Raw genomic sequence first — 21,999 nt, 5'->3', positions numbered from 1 at the left:
ACTGTATACAACACTAGTTAGGCCACAGCTTGAGTACTGCGTACAGTTCTGGTCACAGCATTACAGGAAAGATGTGATTGCACTAGAGAGGGTATAGAGGAGAGTTATGAGGATGTTGCCAGGACTGGAAAATTTTAGCAATGAGGAAAAATTGGATAGGCTGGAGTTGTTTTCTTTAGAACAGAGGAGCCTGAAGAGAGATTTAATGGAGGTGTATAAAATTATGAGGGGCCTAGATAGAGTGGATAGGAAAAACCTATTTCTCTTAGAGAGGTCAATAACCAGGGGTCATAGATTTAAAGTAGTTAGTAGAAATATTAGGAGTGATGAGGAAAAATGCCTTCACCCAGAGGGTGGTGGGGGTCTGGAACTCACTGCCTGAAAGGGTGGTAGAGGCAGAAACCCTCATCACATTTAAAAAGTACTTGGATGTGCCCTTAAAGAGCCGTGACCTACAAGGCTACAGACCTAGAAGGTGGGATTGGAATGTTTGGCTCTCTTCCAACCTGCACGGACACAATGGGCCTCTTTTTATGATGTAATTGGGCTCAACTGTACCATCCTCCGTGGTGGAGTAGACTACTGACCCTCGTGGCCCAGGGTGGCATATGAAGAAAGACCACTTGGGCAGGCTGTGAGCAATCTGAGCCTGTGGAGTTGAATCTCATGCTGGCTCAGGAGAGGAAACGGGCAAAACAAAAAGCAATTCTCCTCCTTGTATTCAAATCCCTCCATGGCCCCACCCCTCCCTATCTCTGGAACCTCCTCCAGTTCTTCAAACCTCCCCGAGATCTCTGTGCTCCTCCAACTCTTGCCTTTGTGCATTCCTGCTTTCCTTCGCCCCACCATTGGGTGGCCATGCCTTCAGCTGTCTAGGCCCCAAGCTCTGGAATTCCCCCCCTAAAACTCTCCGCCGCGCTACCTCTCTGTTCTCCTTTAAGATGCTCCTTAAAACCTATTTGACCAAGCTTTTGGTCACCTGTCCTAATATCTCCTTATGTGGCTCGGTGTCAATAATAGCCCTATGAAGCGACTTGAGGTGTTTTACCATGTTAAAGGCACTATATAAATACATGTTGTAGTTGAAGCTGCCTGTTGGGTTTTATTTAAAGCCATGCTAGTATTCCAGCACACACTGTTGTTAAATAGACACAGACAGGCTGAGTGAGTGGGCAAAAATTTGGCAGATGGAGTATAATGTTGGAAAGTGTGAGGTCATGCACTTTGGCAGAAAAAAATCAAAGAGCAAGTTATTATTTAAATGGAGAAAGATTCCAAAGTGCTGCAGTACAACGGGACCTGGGGGTACTTGTGCATGAAACACAAAAGGATAGTATGCAGGTACAGCAAGTGATCAGGAAGGCCAATGGAATGTTGGCCTTTATTGCAAAGGGGATGGAGTATAAAAGCAGGGAAGTCTTGCTACAGCTATACAGGGTATTGGTGAGGCCACACCTGGAATACTGCGTGCAGTTTTGATTTCCATATTTACGAAAGGATATACTTGCTTTGGAGGCAGTTCAGAGAAGGTTCACTAGGTTGATGCCAGAGATGAGGGGGTTGACCTATGAGGAAAGGTTGAGTAGGTTGGTCCTCTACTCATTGGAATTCAATTGGAAGAATAAAAGGTGATCTTATCGAAACGTATAAGATTATAAGGGGGCTTGACAAGGTGAGTGCAGAGAGGATGTTTCCACTGATGGGGGAGCCTAGAACTAGGGGGCATAATCTTAGAACAAGGGGCCGCCCATTTAAAACAGAGATGAGGAGAAATTTCTTCTGAGGGTTGTAAATCTGTGGAATTTGCTGCCTCAGAGCTGTGGAAGCTGGGACATTGAATAAATTTAAGACAGAAAAAGACAGTTTCTTAAATGATAAGGGGATAAGGGGTTAGGGGGAGCGGGCAGGGAAGTGGAGCCGAGTCCATGAGCTTATTGAATGGTGGGGGCTCGAATGGCCTACACCTACTCCTATTTCTTATGTTCTTATGTAAATGGTATTGTGTGATGCTGCTCGGTCTATTAATGCTCCATAATGTGTTGCAGAACCAAGGCAGCAGCATGGATGCCCTGTCAATGGACACTGTGTGCAGGTTGTACGAAGTGGGACGTCAGCGGCTGGCTGAGGAAGAGGACGAAGAGGAGGATCCGGTCTGTACCACGCTGATTGATTCTCGCGCGTTTAATTTTAGCCGTGACGGTTCGGGTTTTGTTTTAACGGTGCGATTGTCAGCCGCTGTTACCCAGTGGGTCTGCGGCTGCAGTCAAGAGTGAGCCGCGGCCAAATCCCATCATTTTAACCTATAACCCTTGGTCCTGACGAGTTGACTACACCGTTAAGTTGACCTGTCAGGTGTGTGTGGTTCTGGTTGTGGCCCTAACCCCAGTCAGGGTTTTCACGTCTGAGATCTCTCTGATCTCTCTGATGCGGCCAGTTCCAATGGAGGTGGGGTTAAATGTTGTTTTAGTTTCATCGTGGGAGACTGTCATCCGTGGGGCCTTTTTCACGGATCCATGATTCAGCTGGCGGGGTGCCGCAGCCCTTTAAAGCCGTGTCAGCACGGGGAACTGGTTCTTGGTTAGCACTCGTCCTCCCCATCTCAGCTGAGCAAGCCCCAATGCAAGAGTAGCCAGGCTCCTGACAGGTATAAAAGAACAGCCTTTTGGCCGTTGGGGACTGATTTTAAAGTTCTGAGAGTCCTAACTGTGTGCAGAAAAGTAGGATAAAGGGTGTGCAGCAGAAGAGAAGGAGTATCCCTTTAAGTATTAAAGGAAGAGAGAATGGGACGGAAAGCAAAGGTGGAGAACAGAAATAACATTTGTTTTCCAATTCAAATGTTTTAATAATTCCGAGTTACTATCACAGTAATAAAGCTACCCCTGATCTTTTGAGTCACTGTATTGCTGTAATGTTACAGTTAGTTTCAGTGTCAGACTGTGAGCTAGAATCTAAAAATGGCCAGTCCAGGATGCAGAGTGCTCCCTGGAGCTGCCAGTGATCGAGCATTCAGTTGCTGGGAACGTGCCATTTTGGCCGCCTTAATTTAATTGGGAAGAATAATGAGAACAGCAGCGACGACAAAACTTGTGTCGTCTCCATTGGGTCTTTGCACTCTAATGGTCTGTAGAATGTTGAGAGGGCTGCAGAACGTAACTGCAAGACGTGGGCAGAGGCCAGGGGTAATTGGGTTCTTGGGTCAGTCGGCAAGCTGCCTTGCCCAGCTTCCGCCCTTCAATTGGTAAGCACTCTGTCCAGGGTTTTACTGAACCAGGCAGACCAAACTGGCCCCTGGTCTCCGCCGAGGTAGTTGATCTCAGCCGGGGCACCAGCAGTGGCTCTGTAGCTGGCCACGTCTAGCTAGGGAGGGGATAGATCAGCTGCCGTCCTGCTCCCGATTAATGCCCGCTGCTGGAAACGGTGAGTAGAGGATTGGCTCTGCTGTGATGCCCCGACAGTCAAACAGCCTGCTGACACGCTCTCTCGACTTGGCGTCGAGGTACAAAGGGGAAATAGGAGCAGAAGCAGTAGTAGGCCATTCAGCCTGTCGAGCCTGTTCCACCATTCAGTAAAATCATGGCTGATTGTCTCCCTCAACTCCATTATCCTGCAGCACTATCCCCATGTCCCTTAGTATCCAAAACTCTATTGATCTCTGTCTTGAATATACTCAATCACTGAGCATCCACAGCTCTCAAGGGTAGACAATTCTAAAGATTCATAACCCTTTGAGTGAAGAAATATCTCCACATCTCAGTCCTAGATGGCCGACCTCTTATCCTGAGACAATGCCCCCTAGTTTGAGACTCTCCAGCTGGGGAAACATTTTCTCAGCATCTACCTTGTCAAGCCCCTTTAGAATATTATATGTTTCAATGAGATCATCTCTCATTTTTCTAAACTCTAGGGAATATAGGCCTAGTCTACTCCTGTCCGGAACTCGTGTCCGAACGGGAGTCGGCGCCTTTGGAAGAGGAGACACGAGAAACTAGTGCAGTAACTTTAAGAGCAATGGGGCTGAACCTTGAAATTAGATTTAGGTCGTTTAGGGATGATGTCTTCTTCACAAAGGGTAGTGCAAATCTGTCATTCTTTCCCCCAAAAAGCTGCTGAGGCCAGGAGTCAATTGGAGCTTTCACAACTGAGATTGATCGAGTTTTCTGTTCGGTTAAGGGTATTGAGGGTTACAGAAACCAAGGCAGGTAGATGGGGTTAAAATACAGATCAGCCATGATCTATTTGAATGGCAGGACAGGCTAGAGAAGCTGAATGGCCTCCTCCTGTTCCTAATATTTTGGGTTTGGCATATTGTGATGGAAGCTGATTGAAAGAAGCCATGACTGGGTATTGTACAGAATTGTTGATGTAGTTACTGTCACAGGAGGAAGAGGAGGAGGACGATGATGATGATGATGATGATGACGATGACGATGATGACGATTCCGAAGATGACCTGGACGACCTAGACACCGACCCACTGCTGGACGGGGAAGACGAAAATAACGGGAGTGAAGCAAATGCGGCTGAGGATGGTGAGCGTGACTTCACGGCATCTGACGAGGAGGAGCTGGAAGCTCTGCTGGGTAATGGCGACGAAGATGCCGAGGAGGAGGAGGAGGAGGAGGACGACTGGGAGGATGAAGATACAGACATTCTTGGAAATTGTAAGTCAGTCCCATTTGTATGTACCGTAGTTCAGATAGTTAGAGCTTCCTCCCAAAACCACTTCCTAACTTTTTATGGCCGGCTGTTCTGGTGGTAGACAAATGAGGCTGAGATACCATTTTCTCACCTTCCACTTCCTTGTAAGAAAGACAGACTTCTATTTCTATAGCGCCTTTCTCAACCTCAGGACATCCCAAAGCGCTTTACAGCCAATGAAGTGCTTTTGAAATGTAGTTGCTGTTGTGATGTAGGAAACGCAGCAGCCAATTTGCTCACAGAAGGTCCCACAAACAGCAGTGTCACAACAACAATTTGTATTTATATAGCGCCTTTAACAACATTAAACTTCCCATGACGCTTCACAGGGGCACTAGAAAACAAAATTTGACACTGAGCCACAAAAAGAGATATTGGGGCAGATGGCCAAAAGCTTGGTCAAAGAGGTAGGTTTTATGGGGCGTCTTAAAGGGTCAGATGCAGAATAACACCCCCCCCCCCCCTCCTCTGCCTCTGCTCAGAACCCTCCTCTCCCTCCACACAGATATGACATTCCCATGCCAGCCGTCCTCTCGGATGAAATTATCTGAATTTGGAGGGCAGATTTTGAGTCCATGTCTGCGTGTGGAGGTTGCCTCAGTTATGTTCTTAAACCAGTCACAAATCTCCTGTTCCTTTTTAACTGCAGTCATTCTTCTAGTGCACGCACTAATTGGCAAATTGCTTTGAGAGACAGTAAGTATAGCCTTGGCTGAGTGAATTTTCTCCTGCTCACCCTGTAATGTTTTCAGAACACCATGAGACTCCATGGATGAATAAAGCCGTAAGAGAACTATTGAGGGCAAGGAAAGAGGCATACATTAAATACATGGACAGCAGGGGAGTGCATGATGAGGGAGAATACGAAAAGATTGGGAGAGAAGTCAAAAAAACAATTAGGAAGGCAAAGAGGAACTATGAAATTAAATTATCAAGGAACATAAAACAAAATAGTAAAATATTTTACAGGCACATCAATTTAAAAAAAAAAGGAAAGTTGGGATGGGAATAGGGCCATTAAGGGATAGACAGGATAATACCACAGGTAACAAAAGAGAGATGGCAGAAAGGTAAAATAATTTATTTACCAGGGAGATAGGACAGGTGGACATGACATTGGATGATGAGATTAGTAATGAGATAAGTACATTTAAAATAAAAATAGGGGATATAGTAAATAAACTAATCAAACTCAGAGGATAAGACCCCTGGTCTGGATGGATTACATCCGCGCATTTTAAAGGAAGCTAGGGAAGAGATAGCAAAGGCCTTACTACACATATTTAATAATTCGTTACAAAAAGGTGTAGTGCCAGAGGACTGGCGGATAGTTAACGTAATACCGATATTTAAGAAGGGGGATAGAACATGTCCAGGGAATTATAGACCAGTCAGCTTAACATCGGTGGTAGGAAAAATAATGGAATCCTTACTGAAGGAGAAAATAGAAGAACCAAAAATATAACGAATAGTCAGCATGGATTTCAAAAGGGAAAGTCTTGATTGACCAACCTCATTGAATTTTTTGAAGAGGTAACAGAGAGAGTAGATGAGGGTAATGCAGTAGATGTAATTTATCTAGTTTTTCAAAAGGCCTTTTATAAGGTATCGCTTAATAGATTAATGAATAAGGTCAGGAAATGTGGAGTCAGGGGACAAGTGGCAGATTGGATCATTAGCTGGCCTTAGACAGAAAGCAGAGAATAGGGATAACTGGTAGTTATTCAGTGGCAGAAGGTGGGTAGTGGTGTTCCACAAGGGTCAGTGCTGGGACCACTGTTGTTCACAATTTATATTAACGATTTAGACTTTGGAATCAAAACCACAATTTCTAAATTTGTGGATGACACCAAATTGGGGGGACAGTTAATACTGAGGACAACTGCAACCAGTTACAGGTGGACATTAATAAACTTGCAGAATGGGCATATAATTTGCAAATGAAGTTTAATACAGATAAATGTGAGGTATTACATTTTGGTAGGAAGAATAGGGAGGTCACGCATTACTTGGAAGGTGCGAGTCTAGGTGGGGTAGAGGAACAAAGGGATCTCGGAGAACAAATACACAAATCGTTAAAGGTTGCAACACGGGTTAGCAAGGTCATTTTTAAAAAAGCAAACCAAGCACTAGGGTTTATTTCTAGTGGTATAGAATTGAAAAATAGGGAAGTTATGCTAAACCTGAATCGAACCTTGGTTATACCACACTTAAAGTACTGTGTACAGTTCTGGTCGCCATATTATAAAAAGGATATAGATGCATTGGAGAGGGTGCAGAGAAGATTTACAAGGATGATACCAAAAATGCGAGGGTACACATCAGGAAAGGATGAACAGGCTGGGTCTCTTTTCTCTTGAAAAAAGAAGGCTGAGGGGTGACTTAATTGGGGTTATTTAAAATTTATGAAAGGTTTTGATAGTGGATACAGAGAGAATGTTTCCACTTGTTGGGAAGAGCATAACTGGAGGCCATCAATATAAGATAGTCACCAAGTAATCCAGTAGGGCATTTAGAAAAAACTTACTTACCCAGAGAGTGGTGAGAATGTGGAACCCGCTACCACAGAGAGTGATTGAAGTGAATAGTCAGATGCATTTAAGGGGAGGCTGGACAAGCATATGAGGAAGAAGGGAATAGAGGGTTATGCTGATAGATTTAGATGAAGAAAAATGCGAGGAGGCTCGAGTGGAGCATAAACGCCAGCATAGGCTGAATGGCCTGTTTCTGTGCCGTATTGCCTATGTAAAACACCCTATAATTGGTATATCCCAAATTAGGTCTGATCAGAAATGAGGCCCGGTATTTTTCTTTCTATAACTGAGGTAATGCTGTAGAGTTAAGGAATTATCCCCCCCTGCCTGCACTAGTTTCATCGGTGCCTTCTGAGTGCTGCACAGCTAGTTCCAATATTGAGAGGAACTTGGAGTGGGAGGGGGTAGATCCAGTTGTTGTGATCCACATGGGTACCAGCGACAGATAGAACAGACAAGAAGGTTCTGCTAAGGGTTTATGAGCAGCTAGGGGCCAAATTAAAAAGCAGAAACACAAACGTAATCTGGATTGCTACCTGAGCCACGAGCAAATTTACATAGGTTAAATAAGATCAGAGAGGTAAACTCGTAGCTCAAAGGTGTGGGAGAAATGGGTTTTGGTTCGTGGGACACTGGCACCAGTACTGGACTTAAGAGGGAGCTGTTCCGTCGGGACGGACTCCACTTGGAGCATGCTGGGGCTACAGTCCTGGCGAACCGAATAACTAGGGCTGCAGAGAGAGCTTGAAATGAATTAGTCGGGGGGGGGCAGGGTGGGGAGAGGGTTCAGGTGAGCAGAAACCTAAAAATTCAAAGAACAAGGTGAAGGTAATAGAGCATTGGGGGAAACGAAAACCAGAGCGTGACAGGAAGGGACAGGATCTATAAACATAAGTGTATCAGAAACTGGAGCCAGAGTTGGAGAAAATGGTAAGAAAACACATTTAAAAGCTCTATCTGAATGCACGCAGCATTCGTAACAAATTAGATGTGCTGTTCGCACAAATGGTTATGATCTGGTAGCCATAACAGAGACGTGGTTGCAAGGTGACCAAGACTGGAAACTAAACATTCAGGGGTACTTCATAATTCGGAAGGACAGACAGAAAGAAAAAGGAGGTGGAGTAGCTCTGTTGATAAAGGATTGAATCACTGCAATAGCGAGAGGCGATATTGGCTCAAATGATCAGGATGTTGAAACAGTTTGGGTGGAGATAAGGGATAATGAGGGGGAAAAGTCACTGGTGGGTGTAGTCTATAGGCCCCCTAACAGTAGCAATATTAGGGGGCCTATAGACTACGCCCACCAGTGACTTCCAAGTAGCAAGAAATAGAGGCTTGTAAAAAGGTAACAGCAATAATCATGGGTGATTTTAACCTGATTGGACAAATCAAATTGGTCAGGGTAGCCTTGAGGAAGAGCTCATAGAGTGCATAAGGGACGGGTTCCTTGAGCAGAATGTAACGGAACCAACCAGGGGGCAGGCTATCTTAGATCTAGTCCTGTGTAATGAGACAGGATTAATAAACAATCTCCGAGTAAAAGATTCCCTTGGAATGAGTGACCTAAGCATGGTTGAATTTCAAATTCAGATGGAGGGCGAGAAAGTTTGATCTCAAACCAGCGTACTAAGCTTAAATAAGAGATTACAAAGGTATGAGGGCAGAGGTGGCTAAAGTGGACTTGGAAAATAGATTAAAGTGTAGGATGGTTGATAAACAGTAGTGTATATTTCAGAAGATATTTTATAACTCTCAAGAAAAATATATTCTAGTGAGGAGGAAAGGGTGTAAAAGAAAAGATAGCCATCTGTGGCTAACTAAAGAAACAAAGGATTGTATCCAATTTAAAAACAAGGGCATACAAAGTGGCCAAAACTAGTGGGAGGACAGAAGATTGGGAAGCTTTTAAAAGTCAGCAAAGAATGACACGAAAAATTAATTAAGAAAGGGAAGATAGACTATGAAAGTCAACTAGCACGAAATATAAAAACAGGTAGCAAGAGTTTCTACAGGTAGATAAAAAGGAAAAGAGTGGCTAAAGGGCGAGACTGGGGAATTAGTGATGGGGAACATGGAGATGGCAGAAACTCTGAACAAATATTTTGTATCAGTCTTTACAGTAGAGGACACTAACAATATTCCAACAGTGGATAGTCAAGGGGCTATAGGGGGGAATGAACTTAGCACAATCACAATCACTAGGGAGGTGGTACTCAGTAAGATAATGGGACTAAAGGCGGATAAATCCCCTGGACCTGATGGCTTGCATCCTAGGGTCATGAGAAGTAGTGGCAGAGATAGTGGATGCTTTGGTTGTAATTTACCAAAATTCCCTGGATTCTGGGGAGGTCCCAGCAGATTGGAAAACTGCAAATGTAATGCCCATATTTAAAACAGGAGGCAGACAAAATGCAGGAAACTTTAGATCAGTTAGCCTAACATCTGTGGTTGGGAAAATGTTGGAGTCCATTATTAAAGAAACATTAGCAGGACATTTGGAAAAGCATAATGCAGTCAGGCAAAGTCAGCATGGATTTATGAAGGGGAAGTCATGTTTGACAAATTTGCTGCAATTCTTTGAGGATGTAACGAACAGGGTGGATAAAGGGGAACCAGTGGATGTGGTGTATTTGGACTTCTAGAAGCCATTTGACAAGGTGCCACGTAAAAGGTTACTGCACAAGATAAAAGTTCACAGGGTTGGGGCTAATATATTAGCATGAATACAGGATTGGCTAACTAACAGAAAACAGAGAGTCGGGATAAATGGTTCATTCTCTGGTTGGCAATCAGTAACTAGTGGGGTGTCGCAGGGATCAGTGCTGGGACCCCAACTATTTACAATCTATATTAACGACTTGGAAGAAGGGACAGAGTGTAACATAGCCAAGTTTGCTGACGATACAAAGATGGGAGGAAAAGCAAATTGTGAGGAAAACACAAAACACCTGCAAAAGGACAATAGGCAGGCTAAGTGAGTGGGCAAAAATTTGGCAGGTGGAGTAATAATGTTGGAAAGTGTGAGGTTATGCACTTTGGAGAAAAAAATCAAAGAGCAAGTTATTATTTAAATGGAGAAAGATTGCAAAGTGCTGCAGTACAACGGGACCCGAAGGTCCTGGTGCATGAAACACAAAAGGTTAGTATGCAGGTACAGCAAGTGATCAGGAAGGGCAATGGAATCTTGGCCTTTATTGCAAAGAGGATGGAGTATAAAAGCAGGGCAATCTTGATACAGTTATACAAGGTAATAGTGAGGCCACACCTGGAATACTGCGTACAGTTTGGATTTCCATATTTAAGAAAGGATATATTTGCTTTGGAGACAATTCAAAGAAGGTTCACTAGATTGATTCCAGAGATGAGGGGGTTGATTTATGAGTAAAGGTTGAGCAGGTTGGGCCTCTACTCATTGGAATTCAGAAGAATGAGGTGATCTTACCGAAACGTATAAAATTATGAGGGGGCTTGACGAGGTGGATGCAGAGAGGATGTTTCTACGGATCGGGGAGACTAGAACTAGGGGGCATAACCTTAGAATAAGGGGCCGCCCATTTAAAACAGAGATGAGGAGGAACTACTTCTCTCGGAGGAATGTAAATCTGTGGAATTCTCTGCCTCAGAGAGCTGTGGAAGCTGGGACGTTGAATACATTTAAGACAGAGATAGACAGTTTCTTAACCGATCAGGGAATGAGGGGTTACGGGGAGCAGGCAGGGAATTGGAGCTGAGTCAATGATTGGATCAGCCATGATCGATTTAAATGGCGGAGCAGGCTCGAGGGGCCATATGGCCTACTCCTGCTATTATGTTATCATTGGCCACAAGCAGTTGCAGTGTTGCTGTTCATTGACTTCCTGCTTACTTGGTGGAATCCTATATCTGTCCAATCAGCACCCGGGCACTGGTTTCCCCCTGGTGCTCGCCCCGATAATTAAAGTGCCGGGCATGTGGTTTATGTTGTTTCGACCTGTGCCATGGAGCTTTCCGAAGTGGCCATCTTGGCTTCTGAAACTGGGTACATCGAGGTTGATTCCAGTGCTAAGGCATTGCTGGAAGTCACCTAACCAACCAACAACAGCCCTCTTCCAGAAAGCACCAGGAAGGTGTAGGCCAAGGAAGCCTCTTCATCCCCTTGCCCATTGAGGCTTTGTCTCAGAAAGTGGCTGCGGAAGTCTCTGCCCCGGCTGTCAAATTGCTGACTCTACAACGTGTGTTGAATGGCTGCTTCTTTTGCTACCAAGTGTCCATTCTTCCCGTTTGCACCTAGACATTGAATGCTGATAACAGTTGGAGAGGCTTTGTAGTGTCCCTGTTCCTGTCATTTTCCCCCACATACACATACTTTTTGAATATGGTCATTGGGTAGCAATCAGGTACAGGGATTGGTAGCTCCAGGGACAATGAAGCTAATTGGTGCTCCCCTATTGACCCCCAACTGAGGCCTGCTAACTCAATGCAGATTGGGAGTGGATCGTGCAAAACCTCTGTTCAGTATGGAGGCTGGAAGCGAAGAGGGGAAGGCTGGGGTCTGGAAGGGGCGCTAGGCAGGAGAAGTGGCAAGGATTGGGAGCACCCAGCCCCTGAAGGCATTTCGGAGGGAGAATGGGAGCATTTGGAGCAGATGAGTATGGGACAGTGCGCCAGACTGAGGGGTAAGATGACAGCCAGCCTGGTACTGGATCTCTTTTCAAATTGTAAAGCGGGAAATAAATCAGCAGAGGATACCCCGGATCAAGCAGAGCTCCGATTTAGTTGTCATGTGATTGCCAGAGATCAGTGGGAGTAATTTTATTAATAGAACAATACTGAGTAAAGTATACTGGGTCAATTATTCGACGTAAGCACTTCAAGCGTTTCCGTTTTGGTTACAGGCCAAACAAGCTCAGTCATTTTGTCACTTTCATTGCTGACACGATGTAAATTGAAATGATTTCCTTGAGCAAATGCTAAAAGTGAACAACCTGTCAAACAACAGAATTCATCAGAAGTATAGAGCTTTCTCAGTGTCCCTCTTTTAGCTCTTTTTGAAGTTGAGGCCCCAGACAGTGTAACAATTTGTAAAGACGAAAGCCACAGTTAACAATTTGAATGTACACATGTACTTGAAGGTTAACTATATTTGTACTATGCAGTAAGCAGTAATGAATGTGTCTACTAGGAATCACCTGATAAACTGTTTCAGACATTCACAATGGACAAACCATTAGCTTGTTCACAATGTAGAAAATTCTGCTATTTACGGCAGTGCAGCCACGAACAATTTAAATATGCACAGTATTGGCAAAGAGCTGTGAGCACATTCTCAACTGCAGATAGTGTGGAGACTGGAGAGAGGGAGGGGATCAAAATGAGAAGGAGTCTTCCTTTTTTGTGTCTTTTAAAAGGAGTTTAGTCTTAGATTTAGCAGGAGTTTCAGCCAGCGGTAAGGCTAATGCACAGACATAAATGATCTGAAACCTGTTTTATTGTTGGTTCTCGGGATGTGAGCGAGGCAAGGCCACATTTATTGCCCATCCTAGTTGCCCTGAGAAGGCAGTGGTGGGCTACCTTCTCGATTAGCTTGTACCCTGTACAACCAAGTAGCTTGGCAGACAAGCAAGACCACTTGAGATCATGAAGAGTTAATTAAGTGGTATAAACTTTTATTCATTCCAAGGATGCGGACGTTGCTGGCAAGGCTGGTATTCATGCCCATCCCGAGTTGCTCTTGAGAAGATGGTGGTAGTCTGCCTTCTTGAACCGCTGCAGTCCAAGTGGTGAAGGTGCTCCCACGATGCTGTTGGGTAGAGGGTTCCAGGATTTTGAGCCAGCGATGATGATGGAATGGCAATTGTATGTCCAAGTCTGGACGGTGTCCTTCTAGGTTTGGCCACCTGAGGGAGAGAGTGTTCGAAGACCAGGCCCTCAAATCTGGCACCAAGCTTATATGGTCTACAAGGCTGGAGTGATACCCGTCCTCCCGTGTGGCTGAGACGTAGACCATATACAGTAGATCGCTGGAGAAATACCACCAAATCCCCTGGGAGAACAGACGCATCAATGTTAGTGTTCTCAATCAGGCCAACATCCCCAGCATCGAAGCACTGACCACACTCGACCAGCTCCGTTGGGCGGGCCACATTGTTCACATGCCCGACACAAGACTCCCAAAGCAAGCACTCTACTCAGAACTCCTACACGGCAAGCAAGTCCCAGGTGGACAGAGGAAACGTTTCAAGGACACCTTCCGAGCCTCCTTGATAAAGTGCAACATCCCCATTGACACCTGGGAGTCCCTGGCCAAAGACCGCCCTAAGTGGAGGAAGAGCATCCGGGAGGGCGCTGAGCACCTCGAGTCTCATCGCCGAGAGCATGCAGAAAGCAAGCGCAGGCAGCGGAAGGAGCGTGCGGCAAATCAGACTCCCCACCCACCCTTTCCTTCATCCACTGTCTGTCCCACCTGTGTATTGGACTGTATAGTCACCTGAGAACTCACTTTTGGAGAGGAAGCAAGTTTTCCTTGATTTCGAGGGACTGCCTCTGATGATGAGGAGGTCACAGATTTGGGAGGTGCTGCCAAAGAAGCCTTGGCGAGTAGCTGCAGTCTATTCTGTGGATATTGCACCTGTGGTGCAGGGAGTGGATGTTTTAGGCTTGTGGGTGAAGTGCCAATCAAGCAGCTGCTTTGTCCTGGATGGTGTCGAGCTTCTTGAGTGTTGTTGGAGCTGCACTCATCCAGGCAAGTGGAGAGTATTCCATCGCACTCCTGACTTGAGACTTGTAGGTAGATGATGGGGAAACTTTGGGGAGTCAGTGGATGCATCACTCACAGCAGATAAGGCTATGTAAGCCAGGAGTAGCGGGTTCCTTCCCAGCAGGATATTGGTGAACCAGTTGTGGTTTTATGACAATGCAACAGTTTTCATGTTCTGGTGCCAGCCCACAGATCACCTGATTTATTGGTGATTCACAACTTGCGATGCTGGGATTTGAACACGCAACCTATACGCTGCTATACCAATACCATGGGCCATTTATGTTAACACTATACAACAGGTGTGATACCATATCTTGCAAGCTCTCGAAGCCCCTCTGCTACAGATCACATTGCTGGAATGCACCACGCAGTCCCCATCTATGAAGATTCATGAGAAAGTGTGTAACTTCAGCATAAAGTACTACAGCTGTATCTCCCTCACCCCAACTTATCTTCGTGATGACTTGAAACACCGACCCACCTCGAGCATTTTCTTTCCCCACCCCCAGTCCGTCACTGATGGCGATGCCTTCAACCATCACACCCTGTGCCCTGGCATTCTCCTCCTTAACCCCTCCACTTTGCAACTTCTCTCCACGCCTTCAAAAGTCTCCTGTAAATCATGTCTCCGGTCGCCTCAATTCCTCTCCCAGTTTCTACTCCGTATCCAATGCCCCTACCCTCCCTTGGAATGTTTCACTAGCCCAATGGCAGTGCATGTTGTGTTGTTTGAAGATCTCCCCCGCTGGTCAATGCTCACTGAAAGCAGGCATGCTCAGTAGGAACTGTTCAGTCTCACTTAATCCAGTTGGAGTCTCGCTGATCAACAACTGTTTATTAAAGTGCGAATCACCGAGTTTGAAATAAATGTTGCGAGGTATGTAGGTTGGGGTGTGATTAAGCACCACGTTGAAAGCACTAATTTTCTTCATCTCAATATTCTTTGAGTACAGTTCTTTGGTTATTAATGAAATGTCAGCCTTGGCTTAATACTGCACTCTCGCCTCTGAGTCAAAAGTCCCACGCCAAAGTCTTGGGTACATAATCTTGGCTGTCACTTCTGCCCGGTGCTGAGGTCGGAAGTTAGAGAAAGGGAGGGACGCGAGCGTGGAGAGATGGAAATTTATCATTCACAGTGTTCGTCGACTAGGTGGTCGCAAGCACGGGCGGGGGGCGGTGATTGGTGAACGGGACTGGGTGCAAATTAGGATACGGGTGTGAGATTTTTGCGTGTACTGAAGGTTACGGCAGGTGGAAGCTGGGAGACTGGCCAGGAGAGCATTAGAATGTCGAGTCTGTGGGTCTTATCGTAGCACCTCAGCTACATCCTGGCACTCGTGGACAACTATTCCCACTCGTCGGTGGCTTCAGGAGATGGGGAGGGAAAGGGTCGGAAATTTGTGCAGCAAGAAATCATCATCATCATAGGCAGTCCCTCTGAATCGAGGAAGACTTGCTTCCACTCAAAGTGAGTTCTCAGGTGACTGAACAGTCCAATACGGGAATTACAGTCCCTGTCACAGGTGGGACAGATCGTGGTTGAAGGAAAGGGGTGGGGAGTCTTGCTTGCTGCACGCTCCTTCCGCTGCCTGCGCTTGGTTTCTGTATGCTCTCGGCAATGAGACTCGAGTTGCTCAGCGCCCTCCCGGATGTACTTCCTCCACTTAGGGCGGCGGTCTTTGGTCAGGGACTCCCAGGTGTCAGTGGGTATATTGCACTTTATCAGGGAGGCTTTGAGGGTGTCCTTGTGACGTTTCCTCTGCCCACCTTTGGCTCGTTTGCCGTGAAGGAGTTCCGAGTAGGGCACTTGCTTTGGAAGGAAGCTGATGTTGGTGCGTCTGTCCTCCCAGTGGATTTGTAGGATCTTGCGGAGATGTCGTTGGTGGTATCGCTCCAGCGACTTGAGGTGTCGACTGTACATACGACTGTGTTAAGTCCTGATCGAGTGAAACTTCACTTGTAACTAAATGTCCACGTTGCTCCGAATCCGTTGTGATGAAAGATCCCTGCTGTAATGGTTACTAACTGACCCGTTTTCCCAATCCAGCGGATTCCACAGATAACTCCGACCTGGAAGATGACATCATCCTGTCCCTGAATGAATGACGCCGTCAGCTGAATCGATGGACCCTGGCGTGAGGAATGCCCCCCTCGGCGGGGGGGCAGCAGAGCATAGCAAGAGCAATAAACGTTGTACTTCAGGGTCTGTGAGTTCAACCCTGATACACACACGGGGGAAGAGAGAGAGAGAGAAGCAAAAAAAATTATCAATCTGGTTGTAACTTTCCTGTCGAGTTGTGTGAAGCTACAAAGACTAGTCGGCTCCCGCAGGCTGTGGAGTTGTGGAACAATCTTGCCTCAGTGGCGGCGAGGTTGTGAGGGGTCCACCCCTCGCTTCCCGATCAGCTTCACGGGACACAGACACTGCATTTCAAAACGGACAACCCTGGTTTCTTTTTTTAATCGATTTTCTAGGAGACATTTGTTTATATGTGTGTGTGCGTGTGTGTATATATATCTATAAATATATATAAAAAAAGGAGTGGAAGGTTTATAAAGAGAACCATATATCGAGATGGGTCATAATGAAGAGACAGGCGGGTAATTTTCCATCTATAATGTCGCTGGGTAAAGCCTTCAGACCGAGCTCCGCCCTGCTCACTGTATCCCGTCACTGCTCGTGTGTCAACATTCGGGACCCTCGGTCTGGGTTACAGAGTATAGTTTGTTAGTTACCATGGCCTCCTGGGTACAATAAGTGTTGATAAATTAGTCAGGATCCTGAGAGGCAGCGAATGTGCCAATAAATGATCGGCTTCAATCAAACTTCCAAGTGAGGAGTCGAATAGCAATTGTGTCCCGGTATTTCCCTCGGCTCAGGCACACCCTCGCCAAGATTCAACCTGCATCGACAATCAAGATACGCACCGAGGAATGTCGGCAATCCTAGTTTCTATTCCTTTTTGTTTTAATTTGATCCAGTTTTAGTCTCTTTCCCCGTCCTCCTCCTCCCTCCCCTACTTTCCTGTAGAGAGAGAGAAAAACGTGGCGTATATTACCTGGTTGTCTGAGACACCTCGGCTGAGTGGGTGGGTTAAACTTAATCGTAGGTTTTCCAGATCGTGCTACGTCCTTGCTGGAGAGTGAAGGTGTATCTGTCTGGGAGGGGTTAGTGAATGGCCACTCCTGAATGAAAGTTTAGAACTCAGTTTACACGACTGTTGGAACTAACGTATTGTCTACACAGCTGGAAAATTCTGGCTGGACACATTCTCAAAATTGGTTTTTAAAAATACACACATGCACATACGTATACATATGCACACGTGCACTCTGATACACACACACACACACACACTTACTTCAAATCAAGATATACACATACTCCACTCATTCCTTGCTCATTGTCCTAACTCCACTGAGTATTTTGCAGATATAAAGAAGAAATACTGACCATGTGGAAAGAACAAAAAAAATTGCAAACAGCCCGTGACTTGGCCACCAGCCCAGCCAGGGACAGGGTCACCTTGTGCCGACCCCCGCCCCCCGCCCCCCCACCCCCAGGACAGGGCAGTGACAGGGAAGCTCTGTGCCTTGTCATCATACATTTGTGTTGGGCTCTTGTGCTGAACAAGGTACAGGAAGCATTGCAAGTCATGTGTTAAATGTGAGAGAAACACCAATAATGGTCCTGAAATTTCGGTCGGAGGTTCCCTTCGGACGAACGCCTCCGACCCAAAATGTTTTTCCTGAATATACCTGGTGGTCCCGGAGGCGCCTTGGATTGTGGTGGGAGGTCGCCTTTTCCCGCGCGTCCCCGTCCCCGAGGTTCGCATGGAGATGCTGGAGCTAGAGTCACGTGGACCTGGACCAACCAATCACTACAGTATTCTCATCGATAGCAACAGGAAACTCGAACTCTGAGTTTCTATTACTATCAATGAGAAAAAACACCCAAACGCAATACAACAAACAAATAGAAATGCACCAATTCCAAAACCAATTGAAATGAAAGTTAATCAAATATTTTATTAAAAAATATATACTTTTTGGATTTCTTTTTTATGTTTTTTAATAGGGTCCAAAATAAACTTACTTTAATGGACAGGGCCCCCACTCTAAAAATGTGTTTAAATTTTGTTTTTTATGTGTTTTAAAACTCTTACGCTGGTAAAAGTAGGCTACGCGCGTGCTTTTACCAGGCATAAAAGTTTTAAGGACATTCGCTGGGCAAGAAATAGGCAAATAGCCCAATCTCACCTGCGCGGATGTACTTTTCCCGGGGATGCGGAGGATCTGTCGAGAGAAATCTTGACGGATCGGAAAAGCCAGTTTTTGGTTCATGCACATTGCAAGCTGAAAACCGGCTTTTGCGAGGCCTGTTTGGGTCCGTGTGCACTCCATACGGACCCGGCAAGGCCAAAATTTCACAGCCAAAAACTCCAGTATGAACCATCTTCCATATCGCCCCAACATCACAAAAGGCACTCTGGTGCAGTACGGGGTCATTGTGACATTCCTATCTCGGTCATCTGAATGACAATGCTGATTCGTTGCCCCTTTTACAGGGAACCCGGGTTTGAACCACCAGCTCAACTTCATGCAAAGGGAGCAGACCTTCATCCCATCAGTCTGGACTGAATTTAGTTCCAGGAGTGAAATGTCTGTGCTCCAACCTGCACCAGGCTTTATATCTCATTAACCTTACAACAGGAATGGGCAGTCAATGCAAGAGAGTGTAGTTTCCCCAAGGGATTGTAATGCACATCATCATGATAGGCAGTCCCTCAGAATCGAGGAAGACTTGCTTCCACTCTTAACATGAATCCTTGGGTGGCTGAACAGTCCAATATGAGAACCACAGTCCCTGTCACAGGTGGAACAGATAGTTGTTGAGGGAAAGGGTGGGTGGGACTGGTTTGCCGCACGCTCTTTCCGCTGCCTGTGTTTGATTTCTGCATGCTCTTGGCGATGAGACTTGAGGTGCTCGGCGCCCTCCCGGATGTACTTCCTCCACTTAGGGCGGTCTTTGGCCAGGGACTCCCAGGAGTCGGCAGGGGGGGGGGAGGGGGGTGTCGCACTTTATCAGGGAGGCTTTGAGGGCGTCCTTGTAACGTTTCTTCTGCCCACCTTTGGTTCGTTTGCCATGAAGGAGTTCCAAGTAGAGCGCTTGCTTTGGGAGTCTCGTGTCTGGCATGCGGACAATGTGGCCTGCCCAGCGGAGCTAATCGAGCGTGGTCAGTGCTTCAATGCTGGGGATGTTGGCCTGGACAAGGACGCTAATGTTGGTGTGTCTGTCCTCCCAAGGGATTTGTAGGATCTTGCGGAGACATCACTAACCTTACAACAGGCATAGGCAGTCAATACTATAGAGATGACGTTTCCCCAAGGGATTGTAATGCACAGCTCTAAGATAATATATACCCCGCAACGCAGTGATTTGAGTGACCGATCATTGCTGGTGATAATTGTGAATTGATTCACATTGCGATAAATCAGAAGAGGGTGACATTATACCCTGGATGTTTTTTTAAGCACATTTCATTTTCTGCCAGTCCTGTTCCACTTGCTGTCTTCTGGATAAAGACTTTAGCTGTGGTTTACAACAGCCAAGACTGCAACCAAGTCCCTGAAAGCTCGACAAAATGACCGTAGTTTTTAGATTCCACCCCTCGTCTCTTTAAGAGGTTTCCCCTCACCTCCTACCATCTAGAAACAGAGCGGAGATGAAGTCTTGGTGCCATTCTAAGCAGTGAAAGACGGTAATCTACTGGACTGCCAGTTGCTATAGTAACCGAGTATTGTGTGCAAATAATGATTTAGAAGGGGGTAGAATATTGAGGCCTGTCCAATCCTGTTGCAGATTAGCCTACATGGCTTAATAGGTTCGAGTAAGGACCATACATATCTCTGGACCTAGTGCTTGACATCTGTTCCTTCTGTATATTAAAAATAAATCATGTATTCTGGGGAACTGACTGGATTACAAACTGACCTTTCATCTGAGACCTGAATTCAAATGCAACCGAGGTGGAGTTGAAAGTCCTCCCTCCTGTCTGCTGGCTGTCAGAATCCTGTGCAAAGTGATTTTTTGGGCAGTATCCACCTTTCTGCTGGTGGGGATGGGCCCATGAGGCACGAGCAGTGGTCTTGCTCAAGTGGCCACAGAATGGCTGATGTGGAAAATGTCCTAGTAGGGTAGGTGTCAGCATTCTACACCACAGAGCCTTGGGCTACAAGGTTTAAATGTGTTTAATTTAAATCATTCATTTGCACAGAATCTGGGTATTCTGATTTATGAATTGTCCACCAGCGCTTAAAGCGGTCCTTACCAAATCTGCAGGCCCACGAAATTCCAACAGGACAAACCAGAAAATCAGAAACAGAAAAGCAACTGGGATTGAAGTGTCTGGGCTTCAAGGACCTGATTGCAAGGCTCCAGGCTGTTGAAAGTAGGACATGCCTCGGGGTTGGTGCTGAGGCACTTTGGGACCGTATAGAGGGAGCTTTACTCTGTATCTAACCCGTGCTGTACCTGCCCTGGGAGTGTTTGATGGGACAGTGTAGAGGGAGCTTTACTCTGTATCTAACTCTACATCTTAACACCATAATAAATGAGCTTGCAATCGTCATCATTGATCTGGATGCTCTTACCCTGAGCAGGTTGAGTACAGCACTAACCAACCTTGCTGCAGGCATGCTTCAAATTACTCTTGTGAACAGCGGTTGTGGACCAGATTCAAAGCCGTGTGTTAAGTCTCATTGACATACCGTCGTCGTTGTCTGTGCGCTTGCAAGGGTGAGGGTAATCGTGCTACTGAAATAACCCTTCAGGAAGAATGCGGGAACACCCCGTTAATAACAACGGTTTACATTTTTAATCCTCTGCCTCTCTCCCCTCTGACAGTATCTGCCGCCTTTTGAGTGAACTGGTTGTACCAAGTTTCTGCCACTAAGTGGCACTAGAGTACACGGAATGCCGGTCGCCCCAGTGGCACTGGGGCAAACGATGTCTCGGACGCTGCTCGTTTTTTAAAAGAAACAATCTTGTGTTATTTTCCCATTTGTTCTTGCTGGATCTGGTGGAGAGGTGCAGTGTAACTTGTGCTGCAGCCCAGCCCTAATGTGGACTGTTGGTGGCAGTACACCTGTACCAGTGAATGTCTTCTCATGAATGATATTTTAAATACCTCTCTTTTTTTAATATATATTTATATATTATAAAAAGAGAATTATTGAAAGCTCGTCAGTGTGCGAATAAAACCCGAGCAGGAAGCGGTGCTGATGTGTGTGTTTGCCTGGTCAGAGGCAGCGCCATCTTTTTTTGTGCATTTTGTTGTAATTCAGGAGCACAGAGAGGAAACTGTAAAAAGAATATTAGGCCTTGTACAGAATTCAGCTGAAATATTTTTATTACAGGAAATCAAAACGAATAAAGATTACGAAATCACAAAGTCCATCCCTGTGTTTGTGTCATTATTGGTATGTTTTTCACCCCTCTTTATAAAGAAAGACTGACTTGCATTTATATAGCACCTCTTACGATCTCAGCTCATCCCAAAGTGCTTTACAGCCAATGAAGTACTTTTGAAGTGTAACACAAACAGCAATGCGACAAATGACCAGACAATCTGTGTTGGTGATGTTGGTTGAGATATAACCATTGGTCAGAACATCAGGGAGAACTCTGCTCTTCCAAATCATGCCATGGGATCTTTTTCATCCACCTGAACGTCTAGTCCGAAAGGCGGCACCGCTGATGATGCAGAACTCCCTCAGTTCTGTGCTGGCCTTATGTGGTTAAGTCTCTGGAGTGGGGCTTGAACCCACAACTTTCTGACTTAGACAAGAGTGCTACCACTGACTGCCCGCTGACACCTCTTTACTGCTTCCCCAAAAGCACCTGACTCTTGCTTGGGAGCAATTTTAAGGGCACCTTTACTACAACTATTTTAATATAACTTTAAATCATGTGCCTCTTTTTGTTAAGGGCACTAGAACCCACAAATTTACAAATGAACTGGG

At 45.8% G+C, this 21,999-nt stretch overlaps 1 protein-coding gene across 4 annotated transcripts in view; it reads left to right on the top strand.

Moving 5' to 3' along the window:
- LOC139277396 (DDB1- and CUL4-associated factor 1) overlaps nt 1-21,431 on the top strand; it is a 126,850-nt gene extending 105,419 nt beyond the window's left edge. For all 4 annotated transcript variants that reach the window (XM_070895810.1, XM_070895809.1, XM_070895808.1 and 1 more), the window contains 3 exons: nt 2,046-2,150; nt 4,379-4,661; nt 16,022-21,431. In XM_070895810.1, the coding sequence (XP_070751911.1) occupies nt 2,046-2,150; nt 4,379-4,661; nt 16,022-16,080 (447 nt within the window). In that variant the 3' untranslated portion in view covers nt 16,081-21,431. The remainder of the gene's footprint in view (nt 1-2,045; nt 2,151-4,378; nt 4,662-16,021) is intronic.
- The last annotated feature ends 568 nt before the right edge of the window (nt 21,432-21,999 follow it).

Source organism: Pristiophorus japonicus, chromosome 12 (genome assembly GCF_044704955.1).
Source record: "Pristiophorus japonicus isolate sPriJap1 chromosome 12, sPriJap1.hap1, whole genome shotgun sequence".
In the NCBI taxonomy this organism is placed as follows: domain Eukaryota; kingdom Metazoa; phylum Chordata; class Chondrichthyes; family Pristiophoridae; genus Pristiophorus; species Pristiophorus japonicus.
This window is presented reverse-complemented; position numbering and strand designations above follow the sequence as displayed.